This window comes from Sminthopsis crassicaudata, chromosome 2, assembly GCF_048593235.1.
Source record: "Sminthopsis crassicaudata isolate SCR6 chromosome 2, ASM4859323v1, whole genome shotgun sequence".
Classification (NCBI taxonomy): domain Eukaryota; kingdom Metazoa; phylum Chordata; class Mammalia; order Dasyuromorphia; family Dasyuridae; genus Sminthopsis; species Sminthopsis crassicaudata.
This window is the reverse complement of record NC_133618.1, coordinates 447,745,396-447,768,176: the sequence shown is the minus strand read 5'-3', so window position 1 is coordinate 447,768,176 and position 22,781 is coordinate 447,745,396. Positions and strand designations below refer to the sequence as shown.

Here is a 22,781-nt window from a genome sequence, read left to right as displayed (position 1 = left end):
ATATAACATCCATTTTTACTTGTTGCTTCCTGTAGCACATTGATCTATTTCAATCTTTTCTCCTCCATCACCTCTCAGACCTAATTGATTCAACTAATAATTGATTCATCTTTATTTTTGTTTGTCTAGCCAGAGGTTTGTTTTTTGGTATAAAGGAAGAATCAGGACCTGATAAATCAAATCAATTGCTTAAAAAATAGGAAGGAATGGAGATCCTAGAGAAGGAGGAGGGAAAAAATTTGTAAAGTTACTAGTGGTATTTATTTTCTCTTTTGAAAAAAAGCTTAAAGATGTGACTTTGTTGAGTCATTTTCGTTGATGTCTGACTCTTCATGACCCCATTTGGGGTTTTCTTAGCAAAGATACTGGAGTATTTGCCATTTCTTTCTCCAGCTTGTTTTACAGAAGAAACTGAGGCAAACAGGGTGAAGTGACTTGCCCAGGGTCATATAGCTAGGAAGTGTCTGAGGCCACATTTGAACTCAGGTCTTACTGATTCCAGGTCTGACATTCTATCCATTTGCCTCCTAGTTGCTACAAAGATAGGATAAGGAGAGTAATCAGACTCCTTGAAAAGGGAGTGTGATGTCACAGCGTTGTAAAGCAAATTTACAGTTATGTGCAGTATGAGAAGAGCTTTTCAATTCTAGCCCATCTTCTATCCCTTGTCAGACCAACCAATTCAAAATACTGCTGTTCCTTTCAAGTTCCTTTCCTGCACTCTTCTCCCCCTCATTACTAAGGTCCAAATTTCCTTTGACATTCAAAGCCCTTCATAATATCACCTACCCTGTCTCTCTCTACCCTTACTGCCTACTCTCACACACAGGCCTTCTCCCATCTATCAAATACATTTTTATTCTCAATGACGCACTTTTGTTTGTTTTTCCTGAGATTCCTATTCTTACCTTCTTCTGACTAAAATCTTAATCGTATTTTAGGGTTCTGAAGGTGTGGTAAAGCAAGCTCAGGCTTGGAATAAGAAGCAGCATTTGGGTGCCTACTTCACCATCCAGTAGCTGAAATGCCCAGCCTTAGGGAGCTGTGCAGGGGGGAAGGTACCCCCCTACAGGCCAGGGCCTGGTTAAGTTTTGTGCTGTCTCCTCTGGGTGCCTCTGGTGCTTACTTAGCACTTGGGGCGTTGGAGGATGCTATGCATAGATGTTGCAATAAGTGCTTGTGGTCCAGCACTCAGCTGTGGTCTCCAAGCGTGGCTGAACAGGGAGTCCTTTCAAGGCAGGACTGATTGAACGTTGCCATCCCTCTCTCAGCCTCTACTCAAGTGCCATCTTTACTGGGAAGCCTCCGAGCTTTCCCTGTCTTTTCACTTGGGGTTTTTAATATTCAGTATCACCAGGAGACCAGGTTACTGAAATCGATACGCTCTTTCCTCCCCTGACAAGGTTGTGCCAGAAATGCAAAATCTCTTTATGGATGCATGGCAGAATGTGGATCAAGGATGAAGGGCCAGCCCTGTGGTTTGGGAGGAGGAGGGAGAGGGCGGACGAGACCAAGGTCAGGAGAGAAAGAGTCAGCCTTGCCCTGCAATGAAATTTAAAAAGGAAGTAATTGATGGATGTGAGCATACACTCAATTTTATATGCTGTAGATGGAATTAGACCACAAACTGACAGTTGGGAACAACATAGTCTTAAAAGAGTCAGTCTTGTATAAAACAGTCTCCATCATTTAATCATGTATCCCCAGTGAACTATATAGGACAAGGAGAAGAAAATAGGGAGGGTATTATCTAAGAAAAAGCTGATCTGTCCAATTTGTACAACCCCAATGAAACAGAATTGTTATTTTCACCACTAATTTGATCTATCCTCTTAGTTAAATACAAACCAGGATGTATTCATGAATTTCTGCTTTGAATATCCTGCTCCCTGAATCAATGTACATCAGGAGCAATGACTCCCTGGGGGTCATAGAATAAAATGCAAGCTATAGCCTCTCACTTCAGATTCTTCACAGCCATTCTACCTTCTTGCCCTATCCATTTCATACTATTTCCCTTCATAGATTTGTTTCAATCATTACTATTCCCCAATTAAAGCCCCACATCTCTTGCTTCTTCTCAATATTTGCACAAACTGCCTCAAAGAACTCCCTGTTCATCTTCACCTCTTAGAATCCTTGTCTGCCTTCAAGGTTTGGCTTCAGTGTCACTTCCATTTATAAAGTCTTTCATGATTTTCCTTCCCCTTCTCTCCCTACAAGTAGTCAGCATCCTCTCCCTTCTCAATTTTCTTCATGTTATACTTGACTGGCAATGGATTGTATCTCCTCCTACCATTCTTTTGCCTACTCCTTTCTTCCTTCCCATTCCTCCATGGAGCATCTTGAAGGCAGGGACTGTTTTATTCCTGTGTTAATTTCTACCACTTAGCACAGAGTAAACTTGTGTTTTGTCTAGAGTAAACTTGTGTTTTGTCTAATCGAATTTGAATTAAAGTAAAGTTGTCTTTCCTGCACAAACATATTTCTTGTGGTGTCAATGGGGGCCTAAATTCAGAACATTTACGATTTAGGAGAAATACTGGATGGAAGCAGTCTTCTATTAACATACTGGTTATGTAGATCCATAACTAACTATTAGAGCATCCGGTATCCCTAGAATGGGGGGGTTAGGGAGGGTGACATCTTAATTCATCATGTCTATGTGGTCACAGTCTTTAGCAGTCAGACTGTAGCCACGTGCCCCCGTTCAAAAGGGGCCCTTTTGTTATGATCTCAACATCTGGGATCCTTCTGATAATTTAAGGGTTAGTAGGAGTGATAATTATTGATGAGCAAGTTATCTGCTACTATAAGCAAGAGTGTAGACCAGTTGAGTAGCTATTGAGGAATCTTGTTGGAGGCCTCACCATGGATGATGGGCAGTTCACCTAAAAGTTACACAACTGATCCTCCAAACCACAAAAACAGGATTTGAACATAGTAATTAGTTACTCTTTGAATAAAAAATATTCCTAGATATCTCAAATGCATCACAATTATGGGATAGTAACTAATCAACTAATTATTTTTGTTTCTCCTGTGTTTTAATGGATGATTTGCTATCTGTATATTCCTTGGAGCTCTTATACAGTGATTCTTACATAGTTCACATTTCCTAATCTTTTCTTTTTCTTCCTTTTTTTTTTTTTTTTTTTTTTTACTTGATTGCTTTGTGATTCCTACACAGAGAATATTCCACTTAGAGTAGGAAGATTTCCCATAACCATCATTCTTTTATTGTTCCAACTGTAGTATTTCAAGGATCTATGAGGAATCATGAGCCTCCTCTGGAACAGATTGTAACCCTGATACAACTAAATGGAAGGCATTTAGAAGATGCTGGGGTCCCTGTGGTCATTCTGGAAGCAGGTCTTTAGTTCCTCAAAGGACAGACATCTCATCTACCATCCAGTCTATAGTTGAAGCCTTTCCAGCTTGGACAGGCTCTGCCAGTACTTCTCCATGTACAGCCATCAAAAAAGATAGGGAAACCCCCACCACAAGAAATCAAGAGTAGAAATTCAGTGGACGCCTTGGCCTAAAGGGAAAAATACATAGTCTTTAGAGACCTTGAGATTTTGAGAGGTGCTTCTAAAAGTTATTTAACTCCAAAGATCAATAAGCTCTCTATTTCCATTTCACTGAAATTATTTAATGGATAAAATTATTTTATTTTTAAGTTCTTTAAAGGGAAGAACTTTTTGTAGGTTGTCATTATCATTAGCAACACCCACTTATTGAGCATATGCTCAACTCCTTGCTGGTTGCTGATTGATGACCATGTTGAGCAATTCTGAAGTATGTAGCTGGATTTGTGAGCTAGCTGAGATGACCCCGGGCATTGTTGTAAGAAATAGTACTTTTTGTTCCTTCGAGAGGCCAGATCATTTAAGCTTTTCTGAAATTGAAATAGCCATCCAAACAGGAGCTTCAGTGTCTAGATCAGCTAGGGACCCTAAGGGCTAAGTGCACCTCAATCCCTGGCTCCATTCTTGCCTCAGTCTGCTCTTTTGGGATTCTGGAATGCTAGAGAGAATTGGCTGGTACAGAGGAGAGGTTTGGGATGGGGAAGACCCAGGTTTAGACTCTGGTGGTATTAATAACTACATGACCATGGGCAAGATGCAGTGTTTCTGGGCTTCTCTTTCCTCACCTGTAAAATGGAGATAATAATACCGCTAGTGTACATGTCACAGGATTATGAAGCTGAAGTGAGCTTATTTAAAATGTTTTGCCCAGTTCTACATAAATGTTTGCTCTTGTTAGGTCTTTCATGTTGATATTGTAAGCTGGGCTTATAGGAACCTATCCAGCCTGAGCCTAAATGTACAGATCTATATAGGAGAAATTAGATTTCATGGGAATTGACTTTATATTTCCAGTTTTAACTAAAGTTATCTTAGGTCATAGATGGACCAGAATGAGACTGATCTTCCTAGTTTTTTCCTTCTTGAATAAGCAAATGTTTCAAGTAATAATGTGATTGTGAGAAAAGATTAAGACGAATTCTAGAGAGATTTTATTTCTGTTGAATTTGGTGTGAAAGATGACAAATATTGTATGTAGTGGAGGAGTATATAATTAGAAAGAATCAACTTCTTTGCTAATTAGAAGACCATAGAATTGAGGGCTGAAAGGGGTCCCAAAAATAATTTAATTTAAAGATAAAGGAAATGAGGCCCACAGAGGTAAAGTAATTTTGTCTAAAGGTATCAAGATGGAACCAGGACTTGAATGCAGGGTTGTATTCCAGATTTAATGTCCTTTCCACTAAGTTATGTTCTGTGTTCCCATACTGTTAGCATTAAAAATAAATAGCAATCATGGCTTAAAAAAAAGGTTTTGCTGCATATGTTATTTTCCTTTTCTAAGCCTCATCTTATCTCTACACTTTATGCTGGAATAATTTAAAGGGAATGTAATCATGTACTGTCAATCCCTCTATTAGGTCAGCAATTTGTTTAATTCTCCACCCATGGAGTAGCTTGGGCCTTCCTGGCATGAAGTTATAACACCCTGTTTGAACAAAGGCTCTCAGCCCTTCAAAAAGATATCCAAACTATAATTTTTATAATGCTGAGTAGAGGCATTTTATTAAATGTATAGTGGATGGTTCTATGGTATATACTTTGTGGTAGTCCCCAAGGTGAGGAAGCTTCTGCATGGGGAAATTTTTTTCTAGTGCCTTAATTCTAAGACAGGCAGTTTCACAAATTGTATTTTAGAAGCCCCAAAGTTAAAAGCACTGAGATTAAAGCTGAGTTTTTCATTCGCTTCAGATAATAAATGAACTGTAGTAATTGGCATATATTTCCCAGGCCACAGAGGTAATGATGATGCTGTATTCTGTCTTGGGCAAAACTACATTTGGAATAGGATGAGTTTTGGTTGGGTGCCACATTTTAAGAGGAACTTGGACAAACTGGAAAATGATGTAAATAAAAGGGTCTGAAAACCATGTCATTGAAGGAATTGCTATGTTTGGCCTGGACAAAAAAAGAGATATATTGGTATGAGATCAGGGTTTTCTAGTTATAGAGTACACATTTAGTCTGTCTTGTGAAAGGCGACAAACTGGAAGATGATGTAAATAAAAGGGTCTGAAAACCATGTCATTGAAGGAATTGCTGTGTTTGGCCTGGACAAAAAAAGAGATATATTGGTATGAGATCAGGGTTTTCTAGTTATAGGGTACACATTTAGTCTGTCTTGTGAAAGGCAGACCCATGACTGACAAATAGAAGTTATAGGGAAACAGATCATTGGCTCAATATGAGAAAATTGAATAATAATTATAACTAATAGAATGGGCCATAGTGACCTCTCTATCCTTAGAAATGTTCAAACAGATTCTGGATGTTCATCTATCAGGGATGCTATAAAAGGAATTCCTTCAGTGAGCAGGAAGTTGAACCATGTTCCCTTGTATATATCTCTCCTCCCACCCCATCCATCACATACATACTAAGGTTGTTATTCCCAGTACCTAAAAATCTGAATGTCAATCAGGAAATCTCGTGGCAAGTAAACTTTGGTAATTTAAGGAAATAGAATTTGGGGCTCTGATTAGTCAGCAGGTAGCATTCTGTATCACAGGATGTTGAGTGTAGGACACAAATTATTGTTATGCCTTTGACTAAATGCCTTCCACTGGCAGAATTCCAATTGTATTTTGTACACATACTTGTTTTAATGTTATGAGGTGGGGAGGGGAAACTGAGGCACTGAGGCAAGAAATGACTGGCAGAGACTTCCTGTTTAAATTAACCTGAGAAAGAACTGGGGCTAGAATAATTCATCTACCATGTAACCTTGAATTTAATACATCCCTTGAACAGAACTCAAAAGGATTTAAATTCAGGAAGCTTTTATTAAACTTCTACTATGTACTAGTATAGCAGTCTCTGTCCTCAAGAAGCTTACATTTTACTAGACAACATAAACTAAATAAAAATAAATACAAAGCAAATATTTCCATATTTATAATGGTACCAGGACTAGTCTAGATGATAGATATATGTGTTGATCAATTCAAGAGTCTTCTAAAAACTTTACTCTGAAATTGGCAGATCTACTTTTTTTTAGTCATAATAGCTTTATATTAAACATGGCTGAAATAATACAATAAGTACCATGCATCATGGTGTAGTGCAAAGGTCCTCGAACTTTTTGGCTTCAAGATCCATTTTTATACTCTTAGAAAGTACTGAGAGAAAGAGCTTTTGTTTGTATGGGTTATATTTATCAATATTTGCCATATTAGAATTGAAACTAATAAAAATGAATTTTTATTTAATATATTTTATTTCCCCTCCAATTATATATTAACACAAATTTTAACAATTCAAAAAAAAGATTTGAGTTCCAAATTCTGTTCCTTTCTTGCTTTCTCTAATCCAAGTTAGTAAGCAATGAGATATAGGTTTTACATATGCAATCATGTAAAACATTTTCATTACTAGTCATTTTATACAAAATGACTCAACTAAAAGAAAAAGAATGAAAGAAAGTGAAAAATTATATGTTTTAGTCTGTGTTCAAACAATATCAGTTTTTTCTCTGAAGGTAGATAGTATGCTTCATTATTAGTCCTTTGGGATTGTCTTAGATCATTTTATTACTGAGAACACCTGTCATTCACAGTTCTTCACTTAACAATATTGCTATTACTGCATAGAACATTCTCCTGGTTCTGTTCACTTCACTTTGCATCAATTCATGCAAGTCTTTCCAGGTTTTTCTGAAATCATCCTCCTTGTCATTTCTTCTAGCACAATAATTTTTCATCACAATCATATACTATAGCTTGTTTAGACATTCCCCAGTTGATGGACATCCTTTTGATTTCCAATTATTACCCATCACAAAAAAAAAGCTGCAATAAATATCTTTGTACAAATAGATTCTTTTCTCTTTTGGGGGGATGTTTGGGGGGATATTTTTTTTTCAAATCTCTTTAATATCTGGCTTAATAGAAAACAACTGGGTTGTCATAACTGCTTCTGCAATTAATCATTGAAGTAGGTGAAGAAAATTTAGCCCTATAGGATATGTAGTTGGAAAGGAATGAATAATTATATACATATATTTTTATAAGTCTTTTATTTTTCCAAAAAGATGCAAAGATAGTTTTTCATCATTCACCTTTGTAAAAACATGTATTCTAAATTTTTCTTCCCTCTCTCCTGGAGAGTAACCATGATCCAATACAGGTTAAACACGGACAATTCAGGAAAGAATATTTTAAAAGGCAAATAACTTCTTAATATTATTATGAAAATAATTTTGACTTTGTGATCCCTTTGCTGAGGCAATTGGGATTAAGTGACTTGCCCAGGGTCATACAGCTGGGAAATATTAAATGTCTGAGGTCACACTTGAACTCAGGTCTTTCTGAGTTCTATCCACTGTACCATCTAGCTGCTCCTGAAGGGGTAGGAAAGGTGTCCTTATATTGAGAATTACTAGTTTACAGGGAATAGCCCTGATAAGTTGGAAGATACATTTTCAAATCTTGCCTATGCCATTTACTATATATAATTGACTTTGAATAAATTATTTCTCTTATTCAGACTTCATTTTGTTTTTAAATGAAACAAATAAATTGAACTAGATGATGACCAGACAATGGACACCTTTAAAACAAAATATTAAAAAAGAACCTTGATTTCCCCATGAGTCCTTCCCCATGACAAAAATAGTTTAGTGAAACCAACCAATATAATGACTACAGATGATAACATATCAAGTATTCTACATCCAAATTTTCCCACATTCTATTGAAAGGAAAAAGATGCTTTCAGTCATTTATTTCTTCAGAAGTTGTTTTAAACTTTTTTTAATATTCAAATAAGGTAATATTCAGAAAGTGCTAATCCCTGGCATAGAATAGGTGCTTAAAAAAAATTTATTCCCTTTCCTTTTTAAATCAAAGAAGCCAGCTAGTTCTCTTCATTTTAACAGAAGAAAATGAGAGCATGTAGATAATTTCCCCCCCCCCCCAAAAAAAAAAACAACCCAAAAACACTGCAGTGGTTTTTAGTCTTAAATTCTTAGTGTAAGGCTCTAATTCATCCAATCTCTTGATCTCCAGATTTGAAGTGGGGTTTATTAAACAGAATAATTCAGAAATAAATTTTAGAATCACTATTGATCAGAGAAGTTCAAACTAAAATAACTTTGAGGGTATCACCTTACACCTATCAGAGTGGCCCTTATTACAAAAAAAGGAAATATTGGCTATTGTGGGGGATTTGGGAAAATTGGGACATTAATACACCATTAGTAGAGTTGTGAATTGACCCTACCATTCTGGAGAGCAATTTGGAAATATGCCTAAAGGGCTATAAATTTGTGCTTACTCTTTCATTAAGCAATACTACTATATCCCAAAGGCATCCAAGAAAATGGAAAAGGACCTATTTGTACAAAAATAGTTGTAGCAGCTATTTTGTGTGTGTGTGGTGGTTAAGAATTGTAAATCCAAGAAATGCCCATCAATTGGGGAATGGCTAAAAGGCTATATGATTATATGATTGTGATGGAATGCTATTGCGCTACATACAAGAAATGACAAGGAGGATGATTTCAGAAAAACCTGGAAAGACTTGCATAAACTGACGCAAAGTGAACAGAGCCAGGAGAATGTTCTATGCAGTAATAGCAATATTGTTAAATGAAGAATTGTGTATGACTTAGCTATTCTCAGCAATAAAATGATCCAAGACAATCCCAAAGGCTTAATGAAGCATGCTATTTGCCTCCAGAGAAAACTGATACTGAATGAATACAGACTGAAGCACGATATTTTTCACTTCCTTTCATTTTTTTATTGTATAAAATGACTATTATGGAAATGTTTTACATAATTGCATATGTATAACCTATTCAGATTGTTTACTGTTTCAGGGAAGTGGTAGAACAGGGAAGCATAGAATTTGGAACTAAAAACTTTAAAGATCTTTTAAAAAAAATTTAAACAAAAAAATAAAGGTTTAGATCCTTAACTTTCACTTTCCTAACAGACAAAATATATAGGTCATAACTTCCATGGCTATTATAATCAGAGTGATGTGAACTTGTACAAGAATCAAGGCCCACTCCTCCTACTTCCAACTTGTCTGAATCTTACCTAACCAAATCTAGTAAATAGTTACTTTGTTAATATTAGAACTTTACAATTTGCAAATCAGTATTTTTCTAGAGAACTCACAAAGTCCTAATTCCTCATCTGTAAAATAGGAGTTGGACTAAATGATCTCTAAGGCTCTTTCCAGCTCCAACATTTTGTGGTTCTGTGACCTAAAAGAACGGGTTCTAGCTTGTGTGGAATGACTGGAGAAATGCAGTGTATTCTCAGAGTGGGGTGTGTCTTGTCCTAGGCTCTTTAGGGTGGAGCGCTCCTTTTGCTTCCTTTGTCAGACCTCAGGTAGTGAGAACTAGGTCTCTTTCTATTCTAGCTTTGGGTTTCTCATTTGGTTCTGGTCAAACAATATGAGCAGGCACTCCAGAAAGCTTGCCACATTTATTTCACACGGGCATGAATATCTAACAGCACCTAGCTAGGCAACCACCCCGGCATCAAGGAATGACTGCCTTCTAATGAGTGTCTCTGACTAAAATGGAAAAAGACCTTCTCTGAGAAATTCGTTTAATAGGCTTTATGCTTAGATATAAGATACAAACAAAATGGAGAAAGGAAATCTTTAAAACCTATGGGCTGATTTTTAGATCTTTGACTCACAGCCTGAATGGGAGAGGGTGTGATATTTGTGAAGTCAATAAATTAACAAGGAGCAAGAATCTAATGCTTAATAACATAATGGCATTAGTCATGCCATTGTTCCACTAAATGGCAAATCAATATTTGATTTGGAAGGTAGCCTGTACTTCTCCTTAACTCACTTTTAGAGAAGCTCCACTATTTCCCAGTTACTTTTTGGAACTTGGCAGTTATTTTGCTTGGGGAAATCAGTTATTCTTTCGAGGTTAGAATCTGAAGCTTCCCAGGTCCCTTCCTGGCCTTGGGGCCAAGTGCCATGAAGCTTTCCTTACCCTTTCACAAGATAGGGGGGTCAGCATGGGCAAAAATCATTTTGACACCCAAGTGAAGCTGCTGATGTTATGAAGCCTAGTTAGATTTAAAAGAAAAAAAATATCATTTCATGATAATATTTGAAGGCATCGATCCAGGAATGATATAGTTATACTTTTCAAGTTAATTCAGTGAGCATTTATTAAATGAATAAGTACACTTGCTTAGGAAATATTCCCAGGAGAGTCTGGATTAGTATAAGATCAGGTAGGTAGTGGAGCAGTTAAGGGAGGAGGTAGAAAAAAAGCGTGATCATAGAAACTTGATATTCGGTCCTTACTTTTATCCCATAATAGATGTTTATAGACTGCACTCAAAAACATATGAAATTGTTCCTAATTTAGTAATATAATCCCATTTCCTACCAACATTTCTAAGTCCTATCTTCCACTTTGCAGGGACCAGTGCTGTTTAGGGAACTCTCAGGGTTAGAAGGGATGGTGAGGAAGAAGATGACTAAAGAGAATACTCACCTTTCCCAGACCTGGGCAAAGCATGAATCTCCAGGCACTCTGCCAAAGTAGACAAAGGGCCTTTGTTTTTGATGGCTGATTGGTGAGACTGGTAGCCAAGATCTACAGTTTCCAGTGACTAGAATGAAAATGAAATGTTAATCCTCTCTTAACTTTGGCTTTTGGCAAGTAGTTAGCTTCCTTTGCATGGACTTGTAAAGGTGTTTGGCATGTAATCAGCACCTACACAACCTTGCTGGAAAATAATGCTCTACCACGAGGTAGTGGTCCCTCACAGCCCCAAAAGGCCATGACAGTAGCTTCAGAACTACTGCTATCTAATCAACAAACTGAGAGCTTTTACCTAATGTGTCCCCACTGGAGCAGAGACAAAGCATAGTGAATAATCTGGGAGACCCCAAAGCCTGAAGTCAACTCTTGCCTCTAACATTTTCTGACTTTGTGATTTGAGATAAGACATCGAACTTCTCCAGACTCTCCGAGACATCTCTCTAGTTAAAGCTGCTACAACTATTTTTGTACAAAAAGGTCCTTTTCCATTTTCTTGAATGCCTTTGGAATATAGTAGTATTGCCAAATGGAAAAGTAAGCACTGTTTTATCGTCCTTTGGGCACATTTCCAAATTGCTCTCTAGAATGGTAGAGTCAGTTCACAACTTTACCAATGGTGCATTAGTTTCCTTAGTTATCATCTAGTTCAGGGCCTCTTAAACTTTTTCCACTTGTGACCTCCTTTTATCCAAGAAATTTTTTGTGACCCCAGGTATATAGATATATAAAATAGGTATACAGATCAAAATTTACTGATAATAAACCACATCTGATTTTTCTTGTGAAGCAATAAATGTGGAAATATGTTTAGAAGAATTGTATATTTTTAACCTTTATTGGGTTATTTGCTGTCTAGGGAAAGAAGAAAGGAGAGAAATTTGGAACACAAGATTTTGCAAAGGTTGAAAACTGTCTTTGCATATATTTTGAAAAATAAAAAAATTATAAAAATAAATTTAAAAAAGAAAAATAATAAGTAATAAAGAAATTTATTCTAAAACAATTCTTTGGTATACATATAATTTTACCATTAAAATGAAAGCAAATTTACATCCTAATGAGATCAATGTGCTTGTTGATTTTGATATAAAGAATTAAATCTTAGCACACTATCTAATATTCCAGAAACTAGGGCATCTTCAACATTTTCAGAGTTGGTTATAGATTTCATGATCTTCACATTTAGTTATGTGACCCCATGTGGGATTATGACCCACAGTTTAGGGAGTTTTGATCTAGATCACTCTTCTCATTTTAGAAAAGAGAACAAATTCAGTGGAAGGGAAATGACTTGGTAAGGTCATACACCACTGTTAGATCATAGAGCTGAACTCTACTTTTGACTCTTAAATTCTAGTGTGCTTTTCTTCTGTTTCTTTTCTACATAGTTGATGTCCTTAGATAGAGAAGATAAAAGGAATGTAAATGACTTCAAGTTTCTAGCCCAGGAGTCTTAGAAAAAGGATGGAGAGAGAACTAAATCAGGAAGTAAATGTAGAGACAGAAGAACCAGAGAGAATCTTGGGAACATCCATGGTTAGAAGCTGGGAGACACAAGAGCCAGCAAGGGAAATGAAAAAAAGATGGAGAGGGTAAAGGACAAAGAGTAGAATGTGGTATCACAGGAGCAAAAAGCAGGGCAACCTTTACAAAGTCGACAAGGTAAAGTGATACCAAGTTTGGGGAGGATGAGAGCTAAGGAGAGGCCTATGACTTTGGCATGAGGGTCCTGGGTAACTTTTGACCCCAGTTACAGAGTTCTTGGCAGGCAGCAGGTGCGGTATTCCTCCTTCCTTTTCAGTGGTCACAAGGGATGACCGGCCCTTGGGGTCTGACTAGAACAGCACTTGCTTCAGCCATCTCCATAGCCAGGTTTCCATCTCACTGTGGGAAGCCTTCACAGGCTGGGGGAGCTGTTCCCCTCACTTACTGATGGGTTGGAGGCCCGACAGTTATCCCAGCCTGGCCCGCCTGTTTGCTGAGGCAGCTTAGTGGGGTGTGGCCCCTCTTGGAGCCACGGCTGGACACTCCGGGTGGTCAGCAGTCTGGAAAAGGCTCGGCCAGGCTCACATGGGAGGTAACAGCATTCCCTGGACTTCCCACACACCCCACAAGGTGCACACTGAAGCTGGTGGGCATAAATTACCTTTGAGGAATTAGAAAGTCAAAAGACAATTGAAGGAGAGCTGGGCCATGTAACCATTGGAACATAGGAGCTATTAAATTTTATTAGGATACATTTGTATGGTGGGAGCTGGAGTATGGCAACTTTGGTATCACAGTTAATGTGAACAGCAAAGGATGCTTCCTCCCATGGGAAAGCTTGTTCCTGACCATGGGCCATCTAAGTCTTCTTTGTTCTTTTTCTGAACACTATCTGATCCGGCCTGGGGGTGCTACTGAGGGACTCCTTGTCTCTCACAGTCACCCCATACAGCCAGACTTGTAAGCAAACTCTCCGGTCAGCCTACAGACTCCCAATCCCTTCCCCCAAACTAAAACAAAATAAAACATATTTTAGTCTAACATATTTGTGCTGAACATATTTGATAATAGGATTATAAAGGAGATACTGGGATTAGTAAATTGAGAAGAGAAAATGGAAATTGCTGATGGGCAGTTGGATAAGTATTGTGAGGTCAAAGTCCCTTCCATCTCTTCCCACATAAGGACTGTCTTGACAGCTAGAAGGGACCTATACCTGCTGTGAAGTAAGAGCTCTGTTCCCATCTTTCTATCTTGCCTTAGGTTATTGCTGTGGTTATGGAGTCATTCACAGATATTGACATCTTCAGAGACCTACAGGAAGTATGTAGAAAGCAAGAGGTGGCCGTCTACATTCTTCTGGACCAGGGTCTAATCCGTCACTTCCTGGATATGTGTGTGAATCTAAGAGTTCATCCTGAACAGGAAAAGGTTTGTACCAAAGTGTCTAATGGCAAGGGAAAATATATTGATACTGACTACATTTATTAAAAATTTATCTTATCCCTGGGCAAGTCACTTAACCCCAATTGCCTTAGCAAAAAAAAAAAAAAAAAAAAAAAATCAACTTAGTTCTATCTAGTAGACTAATTAATATTTTAGATCTTTTGTTGTCCTTGGAACTAGTTACATTTATTTCTACAGTAAACAGGCTTCTAATTTCATGTGGAGTTAAGAAGGCCTTTTTTTCCTGATTCTGATCCTGATTAAAATTACATGTTTTGAATTTTAAAATTGTATATATAAATAACTAAGTGGGGACTAGAGTTGGTAGTATATAGGTTTGTTAGGGGAATTTACTTACAAGTAGTTTTTAATTAGAAAAAAATAGCTGGCTTAAAAAAAATTAGGCCTTGAGTTTTGTAAAACACTACAAATATCAAGTCATTTTATACCACAGCAACCCTGGGAGGTAGTGCTATTATTATCCCCATTTTATAGTTAAAGAAACTGAGGCAGATAGAAGTTATCACATAGCCAGTAAGCTTCTGAAGCCAGATTTTAACTTAGCATTAAGAATAACCATATTCATTTTATGTTAATATAAAAGAATCTTGGCCCTGTAGTTTTATTTGTACAAAAAACTCCTACAACTCAGAGTCTTGGAGTTTCCTGGGGACTGAGAAATCATGACTTGCTCAGAGCCATAATATAGATAGTAAATGTCAGAGGAGAGACTCAAAATCAGATCTTTTTTTTTTTTTTTTTTTTTTTTTTTTTAATTCATTTTTCCAAATTATCCCCTCCCTCCCTCCACTCCCTCCCCCCGATGACAGGTAATCCCATACATTTTACATGTGTTACAATATAACCTAGATACAATATATGTGTGTAAATACCTTTTTCTTGTTGCACATTAATTATTAGCTTCCGAAGGTATAAGTAACCTGGGTAGATAGACAGTAGTGCTAACAATTTACATTCGCTTCCCAGTGTTCCTTCTCTGGGTATAGTTATTTCTGTCCATCATTGATCACCTGGAAGTGAGTTGGATCTTCTTTATGTTGAAGATTTCCACTTCTATCAGAATACATCCTCATACAGTATTGTTGTTGAAGTGTATAGTGATGTTCTGGTTCTGCTCATTTCACTCAGCAACAGTTGATTTAAGTCTCTCCAAGCCTCTCTGTATTCCTCCTGCTGGTCATTTCTTACAGAGCAATAATATTCCATAACCTTCATATACCACAATTTACCCAACCATTCTCCAATTGATGGACATCCATTCAACTTCCAGTTTCTAGCTACAACAAAAAGAGCTGCCACAAACATTTTGGCACATACAGGTCCCTTTCCACTCTTTAGTATTTCTTTGGGATATAATCCCAATAACAGCAATGCTGGGTCAAAGGGTATGCACTGTTTGACAACTTTTTGGGCATAATTCCAGATTGCTCTCCAGAATGGTTGGATTCTTTCACAACTCCACCAACAATGCATCAGTGTCCCAGTTTTCCCACAGCCCCTCCAACATTCATCATTATTTGTTCCTGTCATCTTAGCCAATCTGACAGGTGTGTAGTGGTATCTCAGAGTTGTCTTAATTTGCATTTCTCTGATCAGTAGTGAAAATCAGATCTTTCTTATTCTGAGGCCATATCTTTATCTACTGTGCCATGTTGCCTTTCCAAAGGGATCTGATTTGCCAGCAAAAAAATAAAATTAGAGCGATAGTTTTAAAATATACAAGCTCTAGGACTCAGGAAAAATTGGCTACTGTTTGGCATCTGTTGTTTACTACTTAAGTTCTCAATATATCTGCTTCTTTGTTAAATATTTCTATTTGCAGAAATTCGAGAGCATTTTATAAGAGCTCAGGTTTATTCTGCTTCCTGCTATGATAAAGAAACTAAGGAACAGACCACTAAATGGTTTTTGACTTGCCTATGTCAGTCGTGTTATTAAAGTATTAATAAAAGCCTGCAATTTCCAATACTTTTATTCAATCAAGCAGATTATCATAGATCCACAGTTTGGAAAGAAATTGACATCAAGTATGAAAATAAGAAAGTGAAGCTGTTGGAAAGACCATCATTGAATATATAACTTACAGCAGTGCCAGTACCATCCATAAGGTTCTACTGGCAGCACTGTAACTAATAAAGACGAGTGTAGGGAAAGCATTAGACTTGGACCTTATTCTATGACACATTGCCTGTGCCCTTTTCTTTCTTTCTTTTTCTTTTCTTTTCTTTTTTTTTATTTTTTTAGTGGTAGTAGTGATTTTTTGCAATACAAAAAAAATTTTGCTTTACAAAATAATTCTCCCCCAAATTCCTTTATTTTATTTTATTTTATTGTTTTCAACATTCATTTTTATAAGATTTTGAATGCCAATTTTTTTCCTTCTCTCCCCAAGACAGGATGCAAACTGATATAGGTTATACACATATAATCAATTTTTGCATATTTCCCTATGAGTCATGTTAAGAAAAAAAAATCACAACAAAAGGGAAAAACCACAAGAAAACATTAACAACAAAGGTGAAAATAGTTTGCTGTGATCCACATTCAATCTCCAGAGTTCTTTCTCTGGATGCAGATGGCATTTTCCATCCAAAGTCTATTGGAATTGTCTTGGATTACTGTATTGCTGAGAAGAGCTAAGTCTATGATAGTTGCTCATCACACAATCTTTTTTTTCTTCTAAGTATGAAAGTTTATTTAATATTTTTGTTAAGTTATTTTTATATATTTTATTTTTATTAAGGTTTATTTATTTTTGTTATTTAAAAAAAATTTTCAAAACATATACATGGGCAATTCTTCAACATTAGCCCTTGAAAAACCCTGTGTTCCAATTTTCCCTCCCTTCCTCCATGCCCTCCCCTAGATGGGAAGTAGTCCAATATATGTTAAACATGGCAGAAATATATGTTAAATCCAATATATGCATACATATTTATACAATTATCACATTACACAAACTTGCTGTTGATATTGTATACAATGTTTTCCTGGTCCTGCTCATTTCACTCAGCATCAGTTCATGTAAGTCTCTCTAGGCCTTTCTAAAATCAGTCTGCTCATCACTTCTTACAGAACAATATTTCATAACATTCATATACTATAACTTATATAGGCATTCTTCAACTGATGAGCCATCCACTCAGTTTCCAGTTCTTTGTCACTACAGAAAGATCTGCTACAAACATTTTTGCACATGTGGGTCCTTTTTCCTTTTTTATGCTCTCCTCTATACTGCTGTACTTTTGTGATAGCAGCTCTTAACTATATTGTTAATTTTGTGAAAACAAATAGGGTTCAGGGGAATAAATATAGTATTGAATTTAGCTTTGCAACGTTATCAAGGTGAGGGAGGAAAATAGGAGAGCGTTCCCAAATGATGACTTTTTATTGTTTGTCTTTATTTTTTTTTAAACTTTTTCCATATTTACCAAAATTTGTTCCAAAATTAATTTTGGGGGTTTGGGCTTTCTGCTAATGTTGAAACAGGTACAACTTTCTTTTGAGTGCATCACAAATAGACAATAAGAATGTTAAGAGAATAGTCTAGCCCTGAGATATCAAACACCAGATTTCCCTCCACAATATTTCAGAGTATTGCTGAAGCCAGATTAAAAGGTAATTGGGAAATATTTTAACAAAATAAACAAACGTACAATAGAACACAGATGATATTAATGTGTGTTTTTTCAAGTCACTATGCAGTCTGCAGAGATCCTTTTGTATGGCTTAGTAGCCCTGTTTCTATTTGAGTTTAACATAATTTGTCTAGATGAAGGAATGGTACATGGCAGTACAAAGTGAGAAATTAGATTGACCCTGGAGTATAAACTGATAATTCTGTCAAGTAGGTGGATGTGATTACCAGCTATTTGTCTGCCAACAAGTAGGGTTGTATCTAAGAAAGAGGGTAAGAGGAATGGAGAAAAAAAATTTGAACCCAAGGTTTTGCAAGGGTGAATGTTGAAAACTATCTATGCATATGTTTTGAAAATTAAAAAGCTTTATTTAAAAAAAAAAAAAAAGGTAGACTTAGTTTGCAACCATAAATGAATCTTATCTTATATCACTGGTATGTTGGATAGCTGAGCTTAAGACTTTTAAACTTTTTTTTTTCTCCCAAAACAGCTTATGACAGTTCGAACTATTACTGGAAATACATACTATGCAAGGTCAGGAACTAAGATTGTTGGGAAGATCCATGAGAAATTCATGTTGATTGATGGCATTAGAGTAGCAACTGGCTCTTATGGGTAAGTTCAAACTTAAATTTTTTTGCAAAAGGTAAGTTGTTTTCTCCCCATAGTTAAGTATTTGAAAATATGAAATTATTTAATTCTAGAAAAGAGAGGCAGCATGGAGTAGTGAGTTATATTTACATACAAACTTGGCCTTAGGGGCTGGAAGACCTAGTTTCAAACCTTCCTCATGGCATATTCTGGGCATGACAATTAACCTCTAAGTGCCCAAGGCAACTTTCTGATACTGTAAGTTGCAGAACAGTAGGAGATTTGAATTGATTGAATTTCTTCACGAAATATCCTTATACCAATGAAATAAGTCTGAGTCACCCTCCCTTCAAAGAAAAAAAATTAAATCTAGAAGAAAAACCTGCAGTTTTGTTGAGAGTGACTAATAACTTTACTAATACAAACTAGTACCCCTTCCACATCTTTTATAAATTGATTTTCACAAATTGATGCTGCTCCAAAAAAATCATTCTCTGATGGTTAGCTTTCTGGTTTTATCCCTTCTCATAATTAGGTTGGTTTCAGGAGACACAGCCCATCAGAAAATTAATACTCACAACTGTTTTTACCTTGATGAAGGTTTGCCAGAGCTTGCATTCTGTGAGTAGAAACTTTGTGACCCCAGGGTTAGGCATTGCACAGTCTGGTAGAATATTATAAATCCACCATGATGAAGCTTTGAATTTTAAAAAGGATTATTTCATTTAAATCATGTCTCCTACTCTTTCAGACACAGAAGTTGGGATTGGTCCCAAGATCATACTTTCTGATGATCCAGGGAAGGCCCAAATTGGACATCCATGTTTGCTTTGCTCTCGACACTTTCTTTTGGCCCTTTAGGAATCTATAGCAGTGCTTAATACCTCAAACTAAACTAGTAAATTCTAATATATAGATTTTCTATAAAAAGCAAACTTAGGTTGTTAGCTTTTTTTTATTATTATTTTTATTTTTTTGTTTGTCCTTGGTTTTTGAATTTTGTCCCAGTTGAATCAAATTTCTTATTTCTGAGAAGAGCTCAGAGATTAGGAATTCAATGGAAAACTGGATTGAGTCTTTTGGAGTGAGCAAAAGTGGAACAGAAGAAAGAAGGAAGATGACAAGAACCATTCTGCTTATTATATAACTGAGCAGATTTTTCCAGTTCACCATTGCTGTAACACAGAAGCATTTGCCTCAGGCCATTTAACTTATCTAGTGTAATGACTATGACTCTAGAGGAGAGCTGGGGCAGCTGGGAAGGAAAGAAAAGGGAAAAGATAAAATCAATAGCCTTTCATACTTAGTCTAGAAGAAAACATGAGGACTCTTGCTTCCGTCCTTCATTCTGACAGGTGTAGCTCTCATTTTAGCAGAAAGGGATAGGAGACCAGTGAGATAAATATGAAAAGGTAAAAACATTCAGTATGTCAGCAATAATTATTTTTATTTATTTTTAATCTCTGCAGTGGTAGAAAACTGGTCTTTTATGAAATTTGGGGTTTAAAAACAATCAGAAATGTGTTAAGTTTAGAGTCTTGGGCTTCAAGTTCAAATCCCAGCTCTTGCATAACAGCTGTGTGACCTTCAGCAAGTATTTCTTCTTTTGGGTCCTCAATTTTATCATCTATAAAATAAGAGTTGGATACATGATCTGTAGATTCTCTTTAAGCTCTTAATCTTATGATCCTATGAAAATATTTGAAGCAATGAAGTTGAAAAATAATAAATCCTTTAGGCCAAAATGATGTGTAAAGAATGCAATTGATTTTCTTGTGTCTTATAAATTGTGTCTGAAGATAAAATCCCAAAAGAGAAAAGCCATTCATGTTGCTTGTGCTCAAAACATTCTTACAATAAGCATGTGATCCCCTAAGGCTATTATTTTGAAGAAAATACTCATTCAGATGTGAATTTTTTTTATTTTTGCTTTTAAAAAAATTCACACTGTTATCTGGTTTGATTTGTGTTCCTATAGCTGTGATCCACACTTGATTTTAATTTACATTTCTGGTCATTTAATAGTCATTTCATGACTATTAAAGTTTTAATAGTATAAATCTGTTAGCATTATATTTTATGACATATAATTACAACTAAATTTTTCTAAATAGTGATTTTGTTTCTTATCTTTAGTTTTACCTGGACTGATGGCAAATTAAATAGCAGCAACTTGGTCATTCTGTCAGGCCAAGTGGTTGAGCATTTTGACTTAGAGTTCCGGATTCTCTACGCCCAGTCAAAGCCAATCAGTTCTAAGCTCTTGTCTGTATGTAGAAACAGTGACAAGTTTGACCACCTGATCAACAGAAAACCCCCGTCTAGGGAACTCACTTTGGGCAACCTCCTGAGGATGCGGCTAGCCAGACTCTCAAGTACTCCTAGCAAAGCCGATGTGGGTTCGGAGGTACCTGTGGAGGAGAAGATGGAAACTACCTGCTATGATCCAGAGACTTCTACCATTAGTGAGGAGGACTGCCTAAGTCAAGAGGCTGAATTAGAGCTCCTAAAAGCGAATGATGTCTCCACTCAAACAGAGCCATGGGAGACGATGCTGGCAATGAACACCTGTGAGGTGGGGACCCAAACCCACGTTCTTACAGTGTGTGATGGAACCCAAACTGTGGTGATGACTAGAGCAACTGGTTCACAAACAATGCTTTTGTCCAAGTCTGTCACCACCCAGACTGTAAGTGAACTTGTGGAACCATCCTTTTCTCAGGGGACCCGCTCAAAAGATGTATCCCCAACATCTAAAATGTCCACTGCTCCATCGACATCCTCCAGTGTGAGGTCCTTTTCTTCTTTGTCTTCCCAAGGCTCTGTGGCGAGTTCTGTTGGCTCCCATTCCTCCACTAGAGCCACTGAGTTTCTGAATCCTGGCTATCCTAAATACTCTCACAACCCCCAGATGGATGTGTGCTTGAGGGACTCTTTCAGAAACTTGAATAAAGAGAGACAGTTTCACTTTTCTGGCATCAGATCTCGGCTTAACCACATGCTGACCTTGCTGTCTAGGAGAACAGTTTTGGCTGAAAGCTACTTGGGCTGTAATCCTGGGAGTTATACCAGAACACCACTTAGTGGAGTTGGCAACAATTTACTTGCCATTCGGGATATTGCATTGTACCCTTCATACCGGTGACTGATGTTTCTTGTTAGCCGACTTTGGGCATCAAATGAGCTCTTGCCAGCAGTGCAGCAGGTCTTGCCAGTGAGCCCTCCTTTCTGCAGACTACTTAAGTCTAAGTGTTCTTGATTAAAAATGCCCTATGTGCCAAGGTGCCTTCCTTTACCTCCTAAAACATGCAATCTTAACCAGCCTGTTTTCTTTGAATCCTTTGTAGTATGCATTATTTTAAGTAATGATAATTTTATTTTATGTTGACTTGTACAATTTTATGTTGGTTGCAGTTAGAACAGTTATTTTTTATGGGCTACTATTTAGAGGGTTTCTAGTATATTCAAGATTCAGGCGAGACATAGAATTGCACTTGGGTATTTTCCTTGTATGAATATATAATCTATTTTATTTTAGATGCTGATGCTCTTATTACACGCCTTATATTGTTATTTAAAAAAAAAAACACCAAAAAAACCTCTTCCTTAGGTCAAAATGAATTTTCTTTTTAACTGTATGTTCTTAGTATTAAATAAATATTCATGTGGATAGAATTTCTGTTTGATTGCTTTGGTATAGATTTATAAGAATTAAACTGTACCTTTAATATTAGAGGGATATTTCATGAGTTAGGAAATAACTAGACAACCAATGAATAAACTTATTGCTGTTAAAAGGGAAAGAAATTGAGAATTCCAATGGAATTAGAGACTCATAGAGAGACAATATAGCATATTGCAGAGAATGCTGATAGACCTGTCTGATTCCCGCTGAAGATACTTACTAGCTATGTGATCTTGGGCATCTCATCTACCTTCTGCAAGCCTGCATTTCCACATCCGTAAAATGGGGCTAATGATAGCAAAGGGTCTACTATGATGTTCAAATAAAACTTCATGTGTTAAATTCTAAACCTTGAAGAGCTATTATTATCATAATCATAAGAAAATTTAAAGATGAGAATAAGATCTTTATTAGCATTATGGAGGATTAAGACTACGCTCCAGATAAACTCTTATAAAACTACATAAATGCAAGCTACTTTAATAAAAAGCCTGCTAGAAAAATTAGGCAAGCATCTGTACTTTGGCTTTGTTTTTTAAGTTTCTAAAACTGAACTTACAAGGGTCTGAGGTTTCCCTTTTGCTTTCCTTTAGCCAGCCAGTGAGGGCTGGGGGACTGTGCTTTCCTGGATTAAAACCTGATTTGAACTCCAGTGGCACTGGAAGCACAACTCCATCAGATGATTGTACTGACTATGTACAGATTGAGCAACATGCATCTAGGGACAGGGGGAAGCCCAGGACACTGACAATTATCCTAGATTGCTCCTTCAGCGGTAGGCAATGCAACTGGTT

General features: G+C 36.8%; 1 protein-coding gene across 1 annotated transcript in view; it reads left to right on the top strand.

Annotated features, from left to right (window-relative positions):
• FAM83D (family with sequence similarity 83 member D) overlaps positions 1-21,974 on the top strand; it is a 28,070-nt gene extending 6,096 nt beyond the window's left edge. The window contains exons 2-4 of the mRNA XM_074292661.1: positions 13,870-14,037; positions 18,202-18,326; positions 20,439-21,974. Coding sequence (XP_074148762.1) covers positions 13,870-14,037; positions 18,202-18,326; positions 20,439-21,447 — 1,302 coding nt within the window. The 3' untranslated portion in view covers positions 21,448-21,974. The remainder of the gene's footprint in view (positions 1-13,869; positions 14,038-18,201; positions 18,327-20,438) is intronic.
• The last annotated feature ends 807 nt before the right edge of the window (positions 21,975-22,781 follow it).